This window comes from Esox lucius, chromosome 25, assembly GCF_011004845.1.
Source record: "Esox lucius isolate fEsoLuc1 chromosome 25, fEsoLuc1.pri, whole genome shotgun sequence".
Lineage (NCBI taxonomy): Eukaryota > Metazoa > Chordata > Actinopteri > Esociformes > Esocidae > Esox > Esox lucius.
In genome coordinates, this window is record NC_047593.1 from 15,448,294 (window position 1) to 15,470,061 (window position 21,768).

A 21,768-nucleotide genomic window follows, 5' to 3' on the forward strand; every position below is an offset into this window, starting at 1 on the left:
TTGCGCCGTAGGAAGAATCACTTTAAACCAGGCGACACGTTTTTGAAACAGCTTCCTTGGATGGAGAAATGAAATGAGACTCTACCTCTGATCTGATTGTTTTATTGGATTTGACATAACACAGGTTCAAATCTCAGTATTGAACAGTAAGGTTTGGGCAGACAAATGTGAAACTATATGAATGCTGTTACATTAGATCAATGTCCAGGAAATGTAGTATTCCAACAGTTTCAATGTTTGACCTGGCTGCCAGTAATGCACAATATGATCTCTAATGCTGTAAAATTATATTCAGAAATGTAGGTTTTACATGGTGTGCCAATTACTAAAGTGATTGGAACTCTTAAGGCAAGGGTTTCTCCAGGATGTATTCTCAGACAATACGCATTCAGTTTACAGTCAGTCATAACCAGTCATTCTCAAACTTATTTTATTAGTTTCACATAAATATAAAAACTTAGCATCTTAAAACAGCCCAACACGGGGGGTGACTGGACAACATTCTAGTTTCCAGGTTTGAAGTGGAATACTGCTGTCCAGTGGAGAAAGGCACGTAGATTATTTGGAATAACTAGTTTAATATAGTCTCTCAGATTCTCATAGTTCAATGCCATTATTCAACAACCCAAAATGGTTCCTGTTCCCCCATGATAAACACTCATGTCAGAACTTGCACATAGTTTTTCGGCACCAGGGCCTGCTTTCCCCTCAATCTCCCAAGGAACCATTCGTCATCGATGGACTCCAAGTCGGTGATGATGTCCCCCGCCTAAAACCAGAGCAAAGTTATCGATCAGGTAGTAGGACCGTTGGTCCAGTCAATCACACAAAACTGTTGAATGTTGACGGCGCAAGATGCGAAAGTGTCACCTTCATGGAGAGCTCCTCGTCACATTCGGCTGTGAAGTCGTACAGCGCTTTCCCGCAGCTTCCTCTTCCGTTAGTGACTCCCTGTTTGTCCAACACCGGAGAGTGTCCTGGACGGAGACAAATGGGAATGCTCACTATGCAAAGATTCCCAGTGGTCTATCCCTGCCAGGATTGTCTATATGCTGGCCATTTTAAAACAGGGGTTTTTGTTTTAATTACCACCTCAATAACACTAGGGCAAGAATTTTTGATTTAACCATTACATTTCATATAAGGGAAAATCAGTCAGGTGAAATTTATACATTTGGCCCGACTCAATTGATTTCACATGCGAGAACGCTTTTTTTGTAGAAACTGACATTTTACAGGAATCTCTTATTTCTGCTCAGTAAACCATCACTGCCACAGATTTTCTTTGCACAGTTCGGCTCCTTCCACCAGATGGTGCCGTAAGAACACCCTGTCGGTACCTGAGCTCATTTCGACGTAGGAGCTCGGGAATAATCCCTCTCTCCCGTTGAGCCTGCCAGAGCACCACTCGGCGTCTAGGTGCTGTGTCACCAGGATACGGTCGCCCAGTTGGAAGGACAGGTCCTCCGCCGTCTCGCCTTCGTAGTCGTACAGCGCCACGGCCCACTCCACGCCGCCTGACGAGAGTGACTTCACCCAGGGTGGGATACATGTTAGTGGACACTCATACACACTTCACTGGGCTACATAACCACGCACACAGACACCTCAGATCGTTGCGTTAGTTTGGGGTCGTATAGGAACTGTCCACACAGCACTATGAGCACCCTACCTGGACCGGTTTGGTGGCCTCGTGGGTCTTCGTGGAAGAAGCCAGGCCTGTGAAATACAGTAACCGACGTCAGATTATTCCAATACAAAGTCTACAGTTCAAGCCATGAATCTGAATGGGGAATGAGTGTGTGGGTGTAGCAGTGTTCCGCTTCGGCCTACGACTTCCAGTGAGGAGTACAGAGGATGCCGTACAGCTTTAATGACATGGATACATTTACACGGAGCTCCTGACTTAATGAGGCGTGAACATGATGCACAGATTCCATACATTCCATACAGAGGGAGGTACCAGCCCACACTCACACACACACGTTAGGAAAACCTCTTAAAATCCTATCTATTAGAACAGCAAAGTTACGTTAACGCTAAATCGCTGTGTGCCAAGAGAAATGTCACCAATTCGGGGCGCACTCATGACGTTCACCTAACCAGATGACCCGAAGACACCTTATTTAAGACTGACGTGAACTTCTGTGGGAAAACCCCCAATGCTCCGCTCGCCTTTGGGGGGCGAAGCACCTCAAGTCGAGGTTCCTTACTGGTTGAACTGAATTCCTACCAGGAAGGGCCACCCTGGTGGGGGCCGACTGCCGTCGTTGTAGCTGTGGAGGCGGGGGGAGGTCCTCGATGACCTCCACAAAGTTTAGAGGGAAGATTCCCATTTGGGTCCCCATCTGTCCCCTTGCCCACTCCTCGTCCAGGTACTCCTTCAGCTGGATCACGTCCCCCTCATTGAAGGTCAACTCGTCACCCTGCTCCCCCTCGAAGTCGAACCGTGCCAAACACCGTGGCCCGCTAGTCGGTCCTGAAGGTCGGCCGGACTTCTTCTTACTAGTGGGTGTTGGGGCATTCAGCTACATAGGGGAAATCATGAATCACTGTTTTACCATTATAAAGGGCAATTAATTCCATAGCTCATGTGTGTGTGTGTCCATACAAAGCATCAAAGGTCTTACCAGGACTTTGACATAGGTGACCGGGAAAAAGCCAGAAGAGCCTCTACAGGAACCTCGGTACCACTCACGGTCTACCTGCTCCACATCGGTCACCACATCCCCCACTCTCAGACCCAGCTCCCCTGGACCCTCTGGATAGGACACAAGACATGCCAACCAAACCCCACTGCTGAGTGGACGGGACGCAAGACAAAATCACATTCCACCACTCACTGACACCAGTTTGCATAACAAAAACACCAGCATGAACAGTACTCTGTGGATATCAATTGCTAAGGGCTAAACAAAATGTAGCCATAAAAGTGTGCCAGCCACGTTGAGATTTCACTTGGTCAAACTAATAAGTTAATGAATGCTCAAATAGTAGCCGTGTTTCTTGGAACAGGATAAAGGGTAATTGTTAAGTTGTTTGTTGTGGTGGATGCTTTGCCAGAGGAGATTTTGTTCCATACCGGGGCTGAAATCATGGAGGGCTTGGACCTGAAGACTACTTCTGTCTCTACGAGACCCAACTGGGCTGGTATTCTGGAGGACACACACAGACAGGACACTTCCAGAAACAGCACTGAAGAGACCACAGTGTTCTAATAGGTAAAAAAGAAATACGAAACTAAAAAGTGTGTGATATCCAGGCTCAACAGGGTGTTGGCAAGCTGGCGTTACTCACCAAGGCGGCAGTCCCGGAACAGGCAGCAACAACAACATTACGTTAGAGAGAAGGATCATTTACAGATCACTGACGTTACCTGTGCCGCCGGTTTGGCCGGGCCGCTGGCGAGAGGAGTGATGATCTTCATGTAGGACTTTTGAACTCTGCCCTGGATGTCTCCTACCTGGCACTGAAATGTTTTGGAGTCAAGCTGCTCGACTAACAGCAGCACCTCATTTTTCTGTGGGAGGAAAGTTGTACTAAGGACTTATATTGAATGTTGATTACCCAAACACTTGTTATAATACGTTTATTTTACTGAATGCCAATACCAGAATATCCTTTTTTTCCCTTCCAGATAACAAATGTATGATCTGTTGAATGATATCAAATAAGTTGCTGTTGCTATAACAACAAATCTAACCTGTAAAACCTCCACCCGATCCTTACCTGGAATGAGAGTTCCCCAGTTTCTCTCCCGTTGTAGTCAAACTCTGCAATCCCATGAGGAAGTCCAAGCTGAAGGAACAGGTATGACAGAAAAACATTCAGAAAACAAACAGGCGCATGTGACACTAGTTTACAGAACACAAAGCGATGAGAGACAGTAGGGGTCTGGTTCTTGGGGATTTAGGGAGAGCGGCAGGGAGGGACAGGACCCGCAACGCACCGTATACGTGTTGTAAAGACGGTGGCCGGGGTTGGGCCTTGGAGGCAGGATCGGTCCCTTCTTCTTGGGCTTCTGAGCCTGCTTGGCTGATGGAACAGGCAATGAAACCGGGTCTCTCCGGAAGGAGGGGGACTGACGCGGGCTGTCTATCCGGGGTGGGGGCGGCCTCCCGGGGCCAACTTTAGCTGGAGGGGGGCGAGGGGGGAGAACCTTAGCCCCACCAGGCCTGTGTGAGATTAACAGCCGTGTGTTACCTAAAAGCGTCCGGCGCCGCGGAGGCCGCGCAATGAATGGAGCTTTATCCTTCACTACACGGCGTTACTCACCGAGGGGGCAGGCCCGGAACAGGCTCAGGATCAAAGGACACTGAGCGGGCGGGGAAGATCATAGCACCACCTGGCCTGTATGAGATAAACAACAAGCGGTGTGAAGTCAACAGAAGTCATTCGTCCAGTACTGTGAACTAAGTCATCAGTGGATCTTGGCCCGTCTTTATCCTGCACGCTGTGACTTTACTCACCGAGGGGGTAGTCCCGGAACAGGCTCACTATTAAAGGACACTGAGCGAGGGAGGAAGGACTTGGCGCCACCAGGCCTGTGTGAGATGGGCAACAAGACAGTCGAAGTCTCCGGTTAGCTTTTAAAACATTGTCAGGCAGAGAAGCTGTTTCCAAAAGACTGACCGTCTGTGTAATACATATCAGGAAAGTGCTTTCTTTGCGTTTTAAAAATGATGACTTATTTTGCAGAGGGTTCGGCTGACTTTAGAGAATGTTCTGGTTGTAAAAACAAAAGCCACTTACTTGTCTCCAACAATGAGAAGATTTGAAAAAAGACACAATGACAGGTTTCAAGTGTTGAGTTAATGAACAGAGCCAAACATTTATTTAATGAGGCATTTTCTAAATTCAAACGAAACCCCTGCTCGAACCTGTGGTTAGGAGGTTCTGTGATCTTTGCGGGAGAGGGGTCCTTATCAGTACAAAATGTGGGTATTACTCACCGAGAAGGGAGGACCAGTGGGGGCTCAGAATCAAAGGGGTCCTACAAATCAGATCAACAGAAAAAAAGTTACTATTGTTCCAAAAAAGGAATTTGTAGACTGAAAACAAACATGAAAGGTTAGATGGGACAAACGGGGGGTTTCTCACTACCAAAAGCATAAATTACATTGTCTTAAAGTCCAAACTAACTTAAATCGGCTCCCTGATAGAGACTGGGCAATGTGTAAAGCAATTTTGATTATAAAATCACAATTTCTCCTGGCTGACAGAGGACATGATCACAGCGCCACTGGAAAAGGGTCGGCATAGTAAGCCAGCCAGACGACCAAGGAACTCCTCCCACCAAAAGGTGACAGCATGATAAGATACAAAATGCGCGATTTAAGATCACACAGCAGTAAGATAATGTTCAAATTCTGATGGGGAATAACAATCCCCCTTACAACAACAAATCAGACAAAACCTTGTACCTTCTCAGCGCCCGGCCACTAGGGCAACCATAGCAACCAACTAAGTGACTGTTCAATGGCTCGTTCCTCTGCCACGGCTAACAGCTACTGTAATGATCAGCCAGTGTTTAAACCCCTCTACTGCAATGGTCATTTGTGAAGTCTTTGGTTAACAACTGACCAAGGCCATAGGCGGTGGACAGGTTAAAGACTGGCCTGTCAGACTGGCTGGTTTTCAGAGTCCCCATTAATGACTCGACTCTGCATAAATGACGCTGAAGAAAAATACCAAGTGACGCATTCACTTGTCTTTTTTTCTGTCCTTTGAGCTGAACACAAAGGCCCGATTATAGCATAGCCAGGAGCAATTGGCTCGCTTTCTCAGAGAGAAAGCGTGCAGTAGAGTCAAGAAAATAATTGTATTTTTATGACTGGGAAGAATGTATCTGTCGTGGCCTTGGGTGGCTTATCACTGCTGTAACACACTGATACCAGGCGAAAGCCATTTCAGCACACTGTCCTGCATCTTTCCCAGGCAATCGCCATTTTGTACTTTTTAATTAATTGACTGGTTCATTTCAGCTTTTACATTGGAGGGACACATCCACAAGACTCCCAACAGTGTCACCAGCAGGCAACTGTCGATGAAGCTGGACTACCCAGATTACTTATTTAAAATGGTGAACGCCCCTCGATGACAGCGTTGAAGCCCACAGCGTCACATCCAAGTCGAGGACCATACCAGGGTCCGTGGGCGGTGGTCATTACCTGTGCGGGAGCTCGGGTTGAAAAGCTTTGCATCCGGGTCACAGTCGGCAGAAGAGAACCCACGGGCATCTGTGCAGGGAGGGGTGGGGGGTTCTCCAGGACATCGTCGAGCACTGAGAGACAGACAACCATCCACGTTCAGACTGGATACATAGTACTGTACAAGCAATCTCTGCCGTAGTTTAGGATTATTCCACCTATCTATTCAATGTGCTTAATGGCTTGGGGTTCTCATAACGGACACTGAGAGAATGCATGCCGAAATTAAAGACTACGTTTTCCGGTAAATGAACTGCACCAAACGAAAATAAAAGCTTGCTCCTCCAGAATCCGCTGCAGGCGCCGGCCACAAGCCTGACTGGAATAACTGATGATTAGCTGACCAGTTGGATCAGATGTCTGAGGCTTAAGGACAGGAGCTGCGAGACCTACTGCATGTTTGACAAAACCAGATCCAGCCGGAGAGGAAAGGGTCATACAAGCTACACGCATGTGGAGCAACAGCCGGTGACTCACTGGCCCGCATCACACACAGAGCAGCCAGAGGTCAGTCACAACAGGCGGACTCACGGTTGCCTTTACTGGGCACTCTGATGGTGGTGGGCCTCCTGGTTACGCTCTGCCGGCTGAAGGAGGCGTCGCCGCCCACGGGATTACGGACTGGCTTGACTGGGGGGTGCAGGGAAGAGGGAGACTGGGTCAGAGACAGACACTGGGGACAGTGGGTCAGAGACAGACACAATATTTTTGAAACATTTGAAAACCGGGTTCGTTGAATCCCAAATACTGATTGGCCAATTGCCGTGGCGTATGGGAGCATATGCAACTGGCACATCACTTAATACCAATCTAATAAGAGCAATAAGGCATCTCGGGGGTATGTGGTATATGGCCAATATACCACGGCAGAGCGGTATGTCTAGGTACTCAGCCTAGCGTCGTGCCCAAAACACCTATGAGCCGTGGTATATCGGCTAAATAGTACACCCACCGTACTGCTTAAATGACATGTGGACCAGTCCTATGCAAGTTCTTAGCACCTTTAATGTGAAATGCAGGTTACCAATGTTTTTGTGAGTTAGCATTGATTGACGTGTTAAAATTAGCTTAAATGTGCTGAGTGCAACTTAACCAATAAAACCAGTGGTGAAATGAACACGGCTTTACTTACTAAAGGGGTCGTCCATGTACTCGTTCTCTGCATTGGCCTCTATGGGGATTGAGGCCGAGTTGTGGTTGTTGAGATTTAGGTTGACACCCAGCGGCTCCTTGCGAGGCTTTTCCGGAGGGTTAGGTGGTACCATTCTGGGTTCATCCACCTCTTGGGGGAAAAGTTTCTTGGCTCTTTCTGCTATGGAGAGCCGGGACCGGGACAGGTTGGCTGTCTCACAGGGGGGCTGAGCCTCTGATTCTGGTTCACTGGTGACTACAAAACTGGGTTTTCTAGGGAGCACTGGTCTGGGTGCTGGGATCGGTTTGGAGGGAATGGAGTTGTCGGAGAACATGGAGCTTGCCTCCTGGTAGATATTTCCAGGTCTTTTAATCGAGGGCTTGGGGGCGAGGGCCGGGGCTGGTTTGGCTGCCCCCACGGGGGGCTTGAACTGCGTGTTTCTAGGTTGAGGCTCTGGTCGTTTGAACCCTGGATCCTCACTGCCCTCCTGGCTCTCGAACGCCTGGATCCGGGCCCGGATGTTACGCTGGCTCTGCAGGGTGGCCATGTTGCCGTCCTCGTCACTTTCCTCGCAGCTTTGTCCGCTCCCGTCGGTTGGTGTCTGGTAGTCGCTAGAGTCACTATTCTGGTAGCATCGGCCCTCGGGATAAAACACGTCCAATAGTTCCTGTAGGTACTTCCCTGGGGGAGGAGCCTCGCCCGATGCGTCAGCTACAGAGCCAGAACCATTATCACTAACCCTGACCAGAGTCTGTACCTTGACCTCGTCTGTGACTGGCTGTTTGCGGGATTTTAAACGTGGAAGTGGGGTAGGGCGTTCGGTGGGTGCTGGCTCCGCGAAGAGGGGAAGTTTGGGTTCTGAGGAGTCCGTAGTAACTGAACTGGGTTCAGAGGGTTTTATTGGCACGTCCCATTCTACAGAAACCGAAGACAAGTGAGACGGGGCGCGTGAGGCTGAACAGCTGGATATCGCGGGGCCGTGTTGCGCTACGGCTGACCTGGGGTCAGTTTGGTCGGCTGAATCAGTGGTTGTTGTGGCTGCTGGGCCTTCTAGGACGAGGCCAGACACGGCTGTTCCAGGGGTAAAATCACTTTGCAAAGGCTTAGGCAAGGACGGCCTTGGCGGCTTGGCCGGTATTACTTTCACTGAGAAGGAAAACACGAGAAATAATTCAGCCTCTGCTTTTGTTTTTCGAGTCGGTCTCGTCCAACGCCCTCGATTATCCGCACTCACCTGAAGCTCGTCTCGTCTCAACTGGCTCTGAAGGCGGCGCAGTGCATTCGGGACCAGCGGCAGGTTCGTCCTCCACCGGGTCCGTCTGGGTGGCGATGGTTGTAGTGATGGACCTCCGGGGGGCAGCAGTCGGCGTGACAACGACCTCCTGGGTCTTCTCTTTAATCACCTGGTCATAGGATGGCGGGGGCTAAGACACGAGAGATGAGGTTCACACGCGCACGCACGCTCACAAAAACACACGGGCTACTGTCGAAGCAGACGTGTAGCGGTGTGATCGTTATTGTTTGCACGCTGCAAGCAAAAGCCTATTGCCATCCTCTAGTGGCGCCTTGCTCTAGCACACGCGGAACCTGCCACACAAATGCAGTGTAAAGCTTGTGCATTTTAAGTGTTTGCTTTTGGGGAGCTGGTTCTCTTTGAAACATCAAACTGAAAACCGATAAAAATACAAGCTAAAACCCAGGCAGACCACACCCAAGCTGAGCACAGGCAAAGGCGACACACCAAGGCTGATGGGGGGGGGGGTGTATATAAAAAGTACCTGGCTGCCTGTCTGTTTGCTCCCTCCCCAGCTGGGCTGTGTGGGAGGCAGCGGCGGTGCTGTAAATCCCCCAGAAGCCCCTGGGAACCAGGTGTTGGTGGCAAGCGGCTCAGCGGAGAGTATGGTGATCTCTGGACGTCTGAGAGATGAAAAGGTCTCCCAATTAACTACAATGCAACTGGACTGGATCAGATGCGAAACACAACAGAATATTTACAACTGACTATATTGGGGTTTTGTTCACACCATAATCCCTGTATCATTGTTTTGTCATTGATAATGTGCCATTTTATCTCATTAATTATTCGCCACCATAGCCAATGACCTCAAATCAGGCCTTTCTAGTCAAAATAACAGTTGATACATTTCAAATGAGAAGCATTTGTATTGCAATGTAGAGCATGACTTATATCTCCAGATTGCACTGTAACGAGAAGCACACTTATTCGGTTTTCTTGGAACCTCGTGTGTTGAACTGTATTTAGTGAAAAAGTTATAAAACGTTTATGATGCTCTATGAAGTCTACTGAAGACTTAGTAAAGCTCCTACTTTTACCTTCTCTCTCTTGTCTGTTCACTTGGGGAGCTGGTTCTCGCTATGAGGAAAAAGATTCACATTAACATTGTGTATCATAATAATGTTTAAAAACCAGTTCCAAAAACAAAGTAGACACCTTTTAATCACCTTTTTACTGAAGACAGAGGTGTGTGTGCACCAAGACATAAAAACTCAAAATATAAGGAATGCACATACTTCTCTTGATAGCGGCTCGTATCGAGGATAGGGGTCCTTGGCTGAAAGAGAAGAGGCAGAATGGTTGCCATGGAGGAGTGGAGTTTGATGTGACACATTCTGAGGAGTTTCCTCACATTTGGGTAACTTGAAAACCCAACGCTGACAGCAGGCAGACTTCACAGGATGGAAACACCGGACAAACGGTGAAAGAAAATCCCCAAACCAACCAGACACTTTTATAGGCTTGACCCAGACAGAGGAAGTCTTTGAATTTCAGTTAAAAGTCAGTAAACATTCTCAGCAGATCCTCCCGACAATGGATGAGAACATCTAATGGTCAATGGCAAGTATAACTTCAGAGGATAAACGGAAGACATTCAAGAACATCCACTCCCCTGCGGCGACTGCCTAAATGTTGAATAAAACCAAAAAGACAGTAACAATAGTTGGATCCTCAAACATCGTTTATCATCAACTCTGATCCACACAACACAATCTACCAGTGAATACTGCAAAGCCACCATCCTCTATCATCAACCCTGATCCACAAAACTCATCTACCGCTAAATACTGCAAAGCCACCATCCTCTATCATCAACCCTGATCCACACAACAAATCTACCGCTGAACACTGCAACCAAAAACAGGAGCTGGAAAAGCCTACCCAAGATACACGCGCCCGTTCCCTGGCGCCGTAGGAGTGAGAATGGACCGGAGTAACAGAAAACCAGGCACGAGAAAGGGGAAGATCAATAAAAACACTTTTAAGTATTTCCCGCACGCAACATCCCACAATCCCCCAACAGAAAGTCCTTAAACAGCAGGACACAGATCCAGTACACAAAGCATCCTTCGGCTCCGCCCACCTATACCTGTAACAAAGACGCATCGTCCTCTGGACGCAATATGCACTCCGGCAATATAATAATCCTCAAAAACTGATCTCATATCACAGCTTGGACTTCCTGACTGTGCAGAAATGCATTGCAGGAGAGGATGCCAGGTCTGTCTCACACTGTGCCAGCACAGATTCCCGGAGAAAAAGAGCTGGGTCGCATTCGTTAGGGGAAACAATGGAATATGTTACAAAAACATACCGCCAAAGAAAATGAGCATTTCTTATTGAACAAGTCCGGGCAGTTCCCGTTTCATTTTGTTTTCTTCTGTTTGGTGCCAACCGAACACGATCCAAACCAGACCCCTGTGGACTCAATACTATTAAAACATCCAGCTCATTAACTGAACTGAAGATGTGATGGAAACCAGCTGGGAAAGAAGGCAGACACCCCCCCCCCACTGCTTGTCCTGTAGTGCAACGTGGCTAATTAGAGTGATTAGCTAAGCTTTGAACAAAAAGAAAGAAAACGTACAGTTGATACGAAAAAGGTTCTGGGATGGCATCACATTCGCCATTAACCTGGATTGGAGGTGAAAAGGCGAACTGAGTTTGAATAAGATTGGTTGGCTACACTGTGTTGTGACGGACTGGGGTTAAGGGTCATGGGTCAGTTTACTTTCTGAAGTGACTATAAGGTAATGTTACAGACACTAACCCTGGATGGTACCATAGTGACTCTATGGGGGTAAACAACAAGGTTGTTGTATTATCCCCTATTCATCAAGCCCCAGCCTTCGAACAAAGTGGACTGTGTCCGACTGTCTGTCAGAAAGGACGGATCAGTTAATTGTCTGCCGCGCAGCACCATTCACAACCTCTCCATCAGCATAATCCGGCTGTTAAAGAGACACTGCACTGGCCACTGCAGTCCTCACGGAACTGTACATCAAGCCACTGCAGTCCTCACGGAACTGTACATCAAGCAAAAGGTAGCACCTTTTACTACGCTCCTCTGAACAGCACAGGCACTTTGAAAATACTTCTGAGAATGCACATATAAATATATATTTCAATGACTTACCTGGAATGAAAAACCTCAGGCTTATTCCTCTCCGCTCGATCTAAAATGAGAAAAGACTGTTTATTTATTGTTAACTGTCACTTTAACAGTTTCATTTCCAACTAGATACATGCTTCACTTAGGAAATAAACAAAGTCTGCTGGGAAAGGCTTGCATTCATTAAGAAGTTGAAGAACTGGATTTTCCTGGAAAAACATTCAAGTATGTTCTTGATCAACCAGTTATCAAGAATGTCATAGAAATGCAAATAATGCCAAATCATTTATTTGAAAATGTTTTTCAAAATGGAACTTTGATCTGTATACCATTTCAGCAAAGAAAAAAGCCTATGTAAATATCTCATAAGCAATTTGAATGAAATTCCACACATTAAATGTTTAATTCCAGATCCCAGATATAGGTCAAGAGAGAGAGAATGGTGTCAAGAATGGTGTCAATTTCAAACATATTATAATCTTACTGATATTGATACAGTATATGATATCTTACTGAAATCGATAACTGTCTCAATAAGATATATTGATTATATCTTACTGATACAATTTTAAGATATTCTATTAACTGTAATTGTGTATTAAAGATATTGAACAATGGCTAGATTTTAGTCTTGTGATTCTCACTAAGCGTGATCTTTAGTATCCCAATTCTGTAGGGAAATCCTTTTTTTCTTTAAGCGAAATCCATTCACTGGTTCAAAGTGATCCAATACGTGTGCCTGTATTACTTTCTTCACTGACTTTCAATCAATGTCCTGGTTTTTCACTCCAACAATTAATGGTTAGAATGCCAAAAACAGAGAATTCAGAGTGGCGGAATGGCCAGTGATTTACAGAGCATTGTAGCTAAGCTCAAATCTCAATTCATTGGACTATGGGGTAGGTGAGTTTATTTCGGCCCTTTGGGACCACATGAGCTAAACGAAACCAATAAAGTGAGGTTTTAGCATCGCTTACTTGAGATAAAGATAATGCACTCAGCCACCGTCATCAACGCGATTCTCATTAGGCCCACTTTGTTATCATGACCTCGCCTCATCGCAACACACACGTCAGCTCCACGGCAGTTTTGGGAGAGTCGCAGTTTGAGACGTGCATACCTCGCCAAGGCTTTCTGTTTCTTAACACACTGCAGGCTCAAACAGATTGAGCTTACAGGCACCCAACTGACCACAAGGAGTCACTATAGATCGCAGCCAGACTAGGCTGCCCCGTCAGACATCCACCATAGTTTTACTGTGCCCTTTGTGTGATCGCCAGGCACTACAGATTTACCAGAGTCAAGCTATATAGTACAAAGATGCAACTTAGACCACAGTGCCCCTCAGAGCACCACCCCCCCCCCCCCCACACACACACCATATCTTAACACCAACAGTGGTTAGCATCCTGCAGCAAACCTGAAGCAAAGGCCAACGTTAATACTTCAGTCACAAAGTCTTACGCCACACCTGCCATCTTATATGGTCTCAAACTCAGGGTAGGTCGCTACCGAAGAAGTGACCCGAGTCAACAGTCCACACAACACCGTCACTGAGTCACACCCTCAGATATTCACCCTCAGATGAATTGCAGAATCATTCGCGCTGAAGTCTGTGCAAGAGGTACAGTGAAAGTGGTGGGTAAACAAAGAAGAGTGACGAGAGGAGCTTTTTTTTTTTTCCACCACAAGGAGATAGGTGTACATTTACATAGACACCACAAGGCCAGTGAAATGGAACAATGAACAGGATTCAAATGCAGCATTTTCCTAATCTAAATGTTTAAGTTACCAAGCTATCAGCAGGAATATGGTTCAATCCCCCACAGAAGGTAATGTCTGTAGCCTATTGTGAATTGTTCTGACAACCTCATCCCACAGAGCGAAGCGTAACAAGAGACGTTCCTACCTGTTAACGTTTAAACAACATTTTAACAAATGTCCCTCAAAATGTTGTGTATTAGTCTCTCCCTCCTATTCCATGCTGAGGGTGACTGAGTAAAGAAACCAAATCCACGACCACACAGAGAGGGAGGTCTCTTGTGCTCTCTCTCCCTCTCTCTCTCTCTCCCTCTCTCTCCCTCTCTCCCTCCCACCCTCCTACTGGTGGGTGTGTTGCCTTCTGATCAAATGGAATGTGGCCATTCAGGAAGTGCCACTCTACTGTCACTATGACACTCCTGTTCAAAAAAAACAAACGTTTTTTTTAAAGAAATAACACTGATCTAAAATGCATAGTTTGCTCACAGTACCGATGTCTAGTTCACCTGGCCCTGCTTGTTATGACCTGAATCCGGTTATTTCGTTTTATTCGGTTATTTTTTATTGATTTAGTTGTTATAGTGTCAAGACAAAGTTAGTGAGCCCTTTAGCATTTTCTGAATTTCTACATACATTTGAACTCAAATGTATGTAGAATCTAATTCAAAATTACAGAAATGTTGTATTGTCAAATATTTAGCCTTGTATTATTTGAATGCAATGATAATATCAGGTGCGTAACACTACCAACCAATCGGATGCATTTGCAGTTTATTATCATTATTTTACTACTGCATTTTGGGTTATGTTCTGCCCAACCAGAACTGAAATTGAAACCCTAACCCTAACCCTTTTCATAATATACATAGAAGATGTGTTGGTTTTGCATGAATAAGAATGATTCCAAGAATGTAGATAATTATGATCATACTGGTTAGAGCCTCTGACCAGTTCAGTTTCCTCACAGCCTAATTGTTGTTCTCAGTCATACTCACCTAGTAAGTGACTTTTGTGTGAAACCTAACCCAAAAATACCCCCACAAAAAGTGTTGTAGATTTAGAACATTTGACAACTTTAACAGACTTTATATTTTCTACACACATTATATTTAGAAGTTAGAAGTTTTAAGTTATTGTAATATAGAAACCAAAAGTACATCTATTTTGTGTTCTTCTCTGAATCTATTAATGGGACTACTGTTATTAAATCTAAACACATTTTAGGACATATCTACGCAGAAATATAGATAACGGACGATTGGGGATTTACACAAGCCAGCATCTTTTTAAATGTACACTGTCACCCGGAGTGACTCTCATACATTAGTGACTGCATTCATTTAGTACCTACAGTGTGAACTGATCTCACGGGATCCAATGAACATGGTTGTTTTCCTGTGACAGAGTGAGCACTATACTGTCGGTCCGTCTGCATTTTCTCGTTGTAGCGCCACTCCCTGCTCTGGCCTGGAAACAGGCATAGTTCTATTATTTGGTCATCGGGCCGCCTGTCAGTCTTCTTCCCTTGTGAAATCAAACATTATTACACTTTGCTATGTGGGATTGGCAGATGGACTTAATAATCGGACCTCTCTGGTGTTTATGGAGTACTCAGTCCATAACAAGTCACTGGAAAGAAGGCGCAGAAAGTCTTTACAAGCCAGAACGTTAAATAAAATTATATTTAATCGGAATTTAATGGTCGTTCGTGCCGTTTGTCCTTTGGCCGGTACTAAATGGAGATTACATGTCCACAGCAGAGTGGTATTTACCCAAATTTTGGGGCAGCGGTCGGTAATGGTTTGGTTGTATTGACAAAAGTCAAACACATAACACACACAAATATTCAAACTATAGCTAAACGACCTCCAAACAGTCGGTGGTACTTCCGGTTTGGTTCACCTCTATGGTAAAAGTGAAAGTACATTTCACAGACAAGAATTCAAGACTTACACTCTCAGACTTCAAAAGGGCCTAGTGTTAATTGTAATTCTATACCACGAAAGCTAGGAAATCATATGTTATGTTATATTTTCAACAGTATGCCATGTCCTTTAAGCCTTGTGAGCCCCACTGAAATCACTAATATATATAAATACATGCTTTGCGAGGCTAAGATCATTGATTTCTCCACAACTTGCATGCACGTAATGCAGCCATTGTGAACGAGGACATTCCCCTTATTTCTGACAAAATACATTTGAAAACAAGGTATACAAACATTCCTTCGCTCCAGCGTAATTCCATTCCTTGGAAACTTTAGAAAGTGTATTTTTCTAGGCTAGGTGATGGGGGCACAACCCCAATTCTTTGAGCTGTGGGTGGGAAACAAATACCAGATCACACTTTGGATGGCTTCTCTGGAGGCCTTCTAAATAATAAAAACCCCATGGACCAAAACACAGGAACTTAAGGAAAGGTCTAACTATTAATAATGTGCATTAGTCAGGCATAAACACCACAACACCACCCCTCACTAACTGAAACAGGCTGTCCCCATTCAGACCTGGGGCAGCCCTCTAGAGAACATGTGGTGAGAGGGGTTAATGGAAAAGAAAATCCCTTTTGCTCACAATGTGCAAGCCAGACCCTGGTCTTCAAACCAAACCAAGATGAACACATCCTACAGAGGGCATGGCAAGGCTGTAACAGGCACAGCTGAGATTATTTCCCATCCCTAGTCACTCCGCAAAGAAACACAATTGCTCTAAATCCCAGGACACGGTAATGCAATCTCTGTTATTCCGATTTTATTTAGAGCAAAGATCTCTCCTTCCTTCCAAATTCTGTAGGGCTTCTAGGATTTCTCATACCCTGATATCCTACTTCCCACACACAGGCTAAACACACATGGATGTCATCATTGGATAGGATACGTAGGGTTGGCTCAGGGGTTAGCGGCTGGGTCAGTGGTTTAGTGGGTGAAGGCAACAACTGCTGCTCTGCACATTTAACTGTCCAATTCCAAGGAATCTCAACAATATTTTGGGTCATATTTTGGGTTTTGAAAGACTAGCACAGCAGTTCGGTTTACCATGTGAGACAGGAGAAATTGTAGTGTCAACTATCTAAACATACCTTCATCAATTACATAAATTAATCAATAATATCTCCTAATGATTTATTCAATTACCAAAATGTTTTAAAAGCAACAAAGCCTTTAGTCAGATATCTAAATATTTAAATACACAACTGGTCCCCCTACTGACTCTCTATTCATATGTAAATCCAATTTGCAATAGGGTCCACATAATTATATGAGAGCCGCTCCATCAGACAAAAGAAAATTGTTATTTCAACGTCATTACGCTGCTTCAACGTTAAGTCAAAATCCACAAGTCGTGGATTTGTCGAATTTGCTTTAAAAGATAATATTTTACAACGAGACAAAAATGTGACGAGTCAATTAAAATCTAATACGCCTTTCTGGAAATGGGCAATTGAATAGTCACTTGCTAATGACGGTTGGATTTGTATTAAGTAACAAGCCTCAGCTTAGGGAGAATATCCTTCAATATCTCCAATAAGACCCTTTGGACGCAAGGGAGAGAAAGAAAAAGGAGAGGGACTGAGTTGAAACGTACTTATAAGTAATCGAACAGGATTGTTTAATTTACATGCGATAATCTATTTGTAGTCATGTCCTGCGGAAAGCGAGAAATATTGTCTCAAATTGTGTTGCAAGCACTTAGAACTATATTAAGAAATGTATGAATTTTGAAAATCTTGACAAAATTGTTCTATCTGGGGTAGTGCTCATGTAGCAATTTGAACTGTTATGTTTCTTGAGAACGTAAACACTTAAGTGGAAAATGTATTATTACTGCCAAAACAGTGGATGGTGTAATTCTGTCCATTAATGAAAAACGGACCTGCAGGAACACACATGAATAATAATGTTGTCAGAGTCGTCACCAGGGGATGTTTGGAGGATAAACCAATTCAAACTGTTTATGGTGTAGGCTACAATATGAATTAAGTAATTTCGGTTTGCGTACGCAGCCACACTGATTATCATAAATGAGGTTAATGGAACTCCACTGAAACTGAAAGGAAATGTCATGGCAACGCGTGGGGGAAATATTCCTTTTTGGAACGCTTGTGAATCTCATTGACCCCGAGAAAAACGAGACTTCATCTAGCCTATGTGTATCTAAACACTTTGATTAGGTACAGTACACAGATGAGTATGCTTGTATTTATGTCAACCCCAAAACATATTAATGTAATCGTCAACAATCGACTGAATTACCGCTAAAACGACTTTTACTACACCCACCGAATATTAGCTTAGGCCACCCCAGCTAGCTCGAATGGGGTGGAGCCGTTAGCAGTCATTTCTTCTCAAACAAAAAATAACCATTTATAAATGTTAAGCTGAGAAAACAACAATATTAAAATTGAATGTAAATACAATGTGTGGCTGTTATAAAAAATTATAAGAATAAAAGGGTTTGACAAATATTTACTTTGTGCCAATGACAGCGTCCTTCTAAAGTTTTTTTCCGCACAAGGGGCGTTGCCTTGAGTTCTACTGCGTTCACACTACCTCTAAACCGCATCTACGCACGTATACAGAAAAAACTGACACGATTGCAATACATGCAAAACTCAGCTCTTCACATAAATAACTGTCAAGCGCATGATATACGACACTACCATGTGCGACACAACTGGCACCATCATCAAGTACTCGATCCACAGTTCACGTTCACCTGTTCATCACGCCCTGTCCAAGTCCACACACCTGCCGGCAAGGGTCGGCCTAAAGTCCCCTGCACAGGCAGCTGCTGTTAACCCAGGCCCTGAACTAACACACTAGCTAGAAGGTTTGTGTTGGGTGTGTCCTTACTGTTAAGGCAGGGAAGCAGCCAATGTGAGGAAGGCTCACAATAATGGCTGGAATGATAGGAATGGAATGGCATATAACACACGCAATACTATGCCAGTGCTGCGTTTTACGGCATTCTGCTGGACACCAGTGGAGGTGTTGCATCAACAGCAGGATGGCCAAAGCTTAAGCATTTCGTATTAGGAAATTATCTGGTAACTACAGAGAGAATGTTCAGCCATTCTATGGCTTCAAACACATTGTTAGATTGGAAAGTCCTCTGAATAGAATCATGTTTGGAGCACAGTTCAGAATGCAATGGTAAAGGGAAAGTTCAATAAACCAACAGCCATTGAAAGGTGTGTAAACAAAACATTAACTAAAGCTTGTGAACAGCATTTTACAGCCCCTTTTTGTAGAGCTACATAGGGATGATGCATAAAAGATGATTATGAAAAAATTTTAAAGGTGATTTTATCAGGAAATAAAAACAATACAGATCAAATACGGGCCAAAACTAAAAGGTTAAATCGGTCTGCCAAGTTGTCTCCAAAATGTATTCCCAGCCAACCAAATAACACAGCTTCACTGGCATGAGGAGGAACATTTTGGTGTGTTGTGTCACCCTTCCTGCCTGGCTGATAGCATTTCAGAGTTTGTAAAGCCCATTTGTGAGGTTGCAGTACTGTTTACTTACTGACTTTTATTAGCCAAAAAAATTTGTTAAATACAAAAGTCCTAGACTGCATCTATAAGCTCTAGAATGTGAAAAGGGATAGTCAGAGGTAACGAGGGAATTTAGTGGTTCTTTCTATAAACATGCTGTCACAAGCCAGTGGTCAACATGATGCTGTCTGCAGGTCTAGCGTTCACACCTGTGTCCTTTATTCATTTAGCCGATTCTCAGGTTCTTCAAAGAGGGAGTGAGAAGTGTGTTATTCTGTGGAAAATGCATGCATCAACGATTTCAAAACAAATGTTAAAAAACTGAGGAATGTTATGCTCAATTAATTTGTAACTTAAGCTTAAAGTGCACTTTAGAAATAGCCTACAGCGCCCAATTCTCAACCCGAAAAACAACAACAGCAAAGCAAACACTTGGGTGAAACGCGTAGTCTAGTTATTTCAGAAGACACGCGGTATCAAAAATAACCTTCGACCGATTTTAGAATTAGATTGTGGACATACCTGTTGCTTGATTTCGGTTCCGTAAGTCCCGCATGTCTCTCAACTCCTCCTCTTCTCTTTTGGATTCGGCCATCGGAAATGGATGGACTGCAGCGACTGTTAATTTCGGTTAAATTAGAAACATGTAATTTCAAATCCGTGATGATCTGTTGACTGACTGATGAGACATTTAACAGTCTAGGATGCGATCTCGTCAACTGCTTTCTGAGTTGAAAAGTTTTTTATGACGCCGACTGTATTTCTATATAAATTAAATGATAGGAGGGATAATGCGATTATGACTGCCTACCTTTGTCAGCACCGACAGCCGGGATCCCAACAGGAACTGCCAGCAGTGGTATCACAAATGGAGGTGGTGCCCCGGAGATGAGAACTGGCGAGAGTTGACAGCCCCTCGAACAGACGTTCTTTCTGTCCTCATCGGTCAGCGACAATATGTGTGAAAATGTCCAAATCACCTCTACATCGAATATCACCTTAATGTATAAATAAGTAACTGTCAAATAGTATGTCCCCCCGGTGCGCCTGTTTGAGAAATTGACGATTCTCCATGAAATCTACTAAAACACAGCCAGACCACCACATAGATGCCCAGACTACCGCCCCTGAGTGACGAAGTTGCTGTGTGTGCATGTTGCGTGTTATGGCTTGTAGAGGCAAAACCTAGACGACGCTCACTAGTAAGGTCATTGGAGGAGCTATACTAGTTTAATGTAAGCTATAAAAATGTCAGATCTTCAACGATGAGGAATATCACGGATTGAGTCTCTTTTAAAACAAACACGTTTGGTCATTGAAGTTCGAACTAATTCGTAGGAGAAACGTATATTTTCCTTTCTCGCGTGTGCTTGGTAATTTCCAACACAGTAGTGGTCTACAGTAGTCTCCTATCCTGTTGCGCCACTCCTACTGACTCACACCTGATTCAGGTGAAGACAAGACATCCTCTGTTATCCTTGGGGAATGGCTGTTCCACGGGTATTATCTTGTCAGTCAGACAGGACCGTTAGCAAGCATTTTTTTCTAAGGACTCACCGTTGTGACTCACCACAACCGGCCTCGGTAATCTTTGTTGTCTATATGGTTTGATTTTTGACATGGCTCCCAACAGTCGCCATCCCGTGGACAAGCCTTCGTTGCATTTTTAAGGAAAAATAATGGCTGACACTGGTCAACCGTGAATTATAGAAATATGACACTGTGTCAATATTGCGGTATATATTACCCCGCCACTGCATCTAGGAAATTAGTTCTGTATTAAATTACTCTGCCTCTTTTATAAAATGCTGGTTGTTTCACATCTGTAAACTAATCAAAAAGTTGTATGTTAATATTGGCGCACACAGTTCATACACTCCATGTTGTCTGTAGCAGAGGCAGATGCAACACTGACACTACGTGCAGAATTTACGCAAGCTCTTTCTCCGAAGATGCCGTCCAAATTATAGGCACTAGGTGTCCCCATCTACCGTCTTTATTTCTGCTGTCAACATCACCTGCCACATTTGGGTTGTTTACTAAGGTATCGAGTAACGTACCATCCCGCGAGAGACAGATTCGTTCTCCTAGTTCGATTCTTTTTAAAGGGAAACTATAGTTGTGTATATACTTTTCACCAAACACAATGTGTAAATCAACGTCCACAATCTTCGTGCCCTAGACTGCTTAGGCAGCCATATTCGCTAAGAACACAGATTGACCTCGTTTTCACCCCAGAGACTAATAAACTGGAAAACAGCCATGTACAGTCCATTGTGCAGCACTAACTCTCACGCAGGCGGAATGGCCCATTTGACCTGCATGATTAGTCCCTGTGACAAGAATGGCAGCTGGCATCGAGAAAACAGGTGTCCCTGAAACAGACGACAGTCATGTTCAGTCTTGGTAGTTGAGGTCCTAACTAGTGAGTGTGCAAATATATAATGTTTCCCTACCATCTAAGCACACGGAGCTAACATTACCTCATTAACTGTTTTTTACATGATCATTTAACTATTATTGTTTAGGATGGAACAGCCTAGTCTTCTGGCCGAGCGTATTTGAATAAAGGTTGTTCTCTGAACGCTTCGAGCGCTCAATCCAATTGTTGTCTATAGGTTTTGTAAAGACTACAATTTCGTGAAGTGCATTCAATCCCAGTGCATTCAATCCCAGTGCATTGATTCTCACTTCTCACATTCTACGAGCTGTGTGGTACAAAGGGGGAGGAGCCTTAGCTTAGTGCGTCGCGAGGCTCAC

The 21,768-nt window shown here is 44.5% G+C and overlaps 1 protein-coding gene across 4 annotated transcripts; it reads right to left on the bottom strand.

Annotated features, from left to right (window-relative positions):
- Positions 1-86: 86 nt before the first annotated feature.
- Positions 87-20,170, bottom strand: sh3d19 (SH3 domain containing 19). Of its 4 annotated transcripts, none has more exons than XM_034291206.1 (23): positions 19,820-20,170; positions 19,531-19,626; positions 11,775-11,814; positions 9,874-9,914; positions 9,676-9,715; positions 9,120-9,258; positions 8,576-8,744; positions 7,342-8,487; positions 6,741-6,839; positions 6,171-6,283; positions 4,953-4,993; positions 4,470-4,544; positions 4,276-4,350; positions 3,950-4,175; positions 3,730-3,798; positions 3,377-3,520; positions 3,083-3,155; positions 2,631-2,761; positions 2,234-2,528; positions 1,673-1,719; positions 1,341-1,530; positions 871-977; positions 87-769 (listed from the first exon to the last, which is right to left on the bottom strand). In XM_034291206.1, exons 2-23 carry the CDS (start codon positions 19,601-19,603, stop codon positions 659-661), a joined length of 3,444 nt encoding a protein of 1,147 aa, XP_034147097.1. In that variant the 5' UTR covers positions 19,604-19,626; positions 19,820-20,170; the 3' UTR covers positions 87-658. The 4 variants fall into 4 exon arrangements, with proteins under 4 accessions (XP_034147097.1, XP_010886585.2, XP_010886584.2 ...); XM_010888283.5 differs by having other exon boundaries at positions 8,576-8,765; positions 19,820-20,169; XM_010888282.3 differs by lacking the exons at positions 11,775-11,814; positions 19,531-19,626; positions 19,820-20,170 and adding an exon at positions 10,953-11,083 and having other exon boundaries at positions 8,576-8,765.
- Positions 20,171-21,768: the final 1,598 nt, after the last annotated feature.

What these genes read in the sequence shown, in the direction of transcription:
- sh3d19 (XM_010888283.5), bottom strand. Translation starts at nt 19,603, where the DNA reads ATGGCCGAATCCAAAAGAGAAGAGGAGGAGTTGAGAGACATGCGGGAC. An exon ending in GCAAACAGACAGGCAGCCAG is followed by an intron (nt 8,766 to 9,119) that starts GTACTTTTTATA and finishes CTCGTGTCTTAG; the next exon opens with CCCCCGCCATCCTATGACCA. An exon ending in AGGCCACCAAACCGGTCCAG is followed by an intron (nt 1,531 to 1,672) that starts GTAGGGTGCTCA and finishes CCCTGGGTGAAG; the next exon opens with TCACTCTCGTCAGGCGGCGT.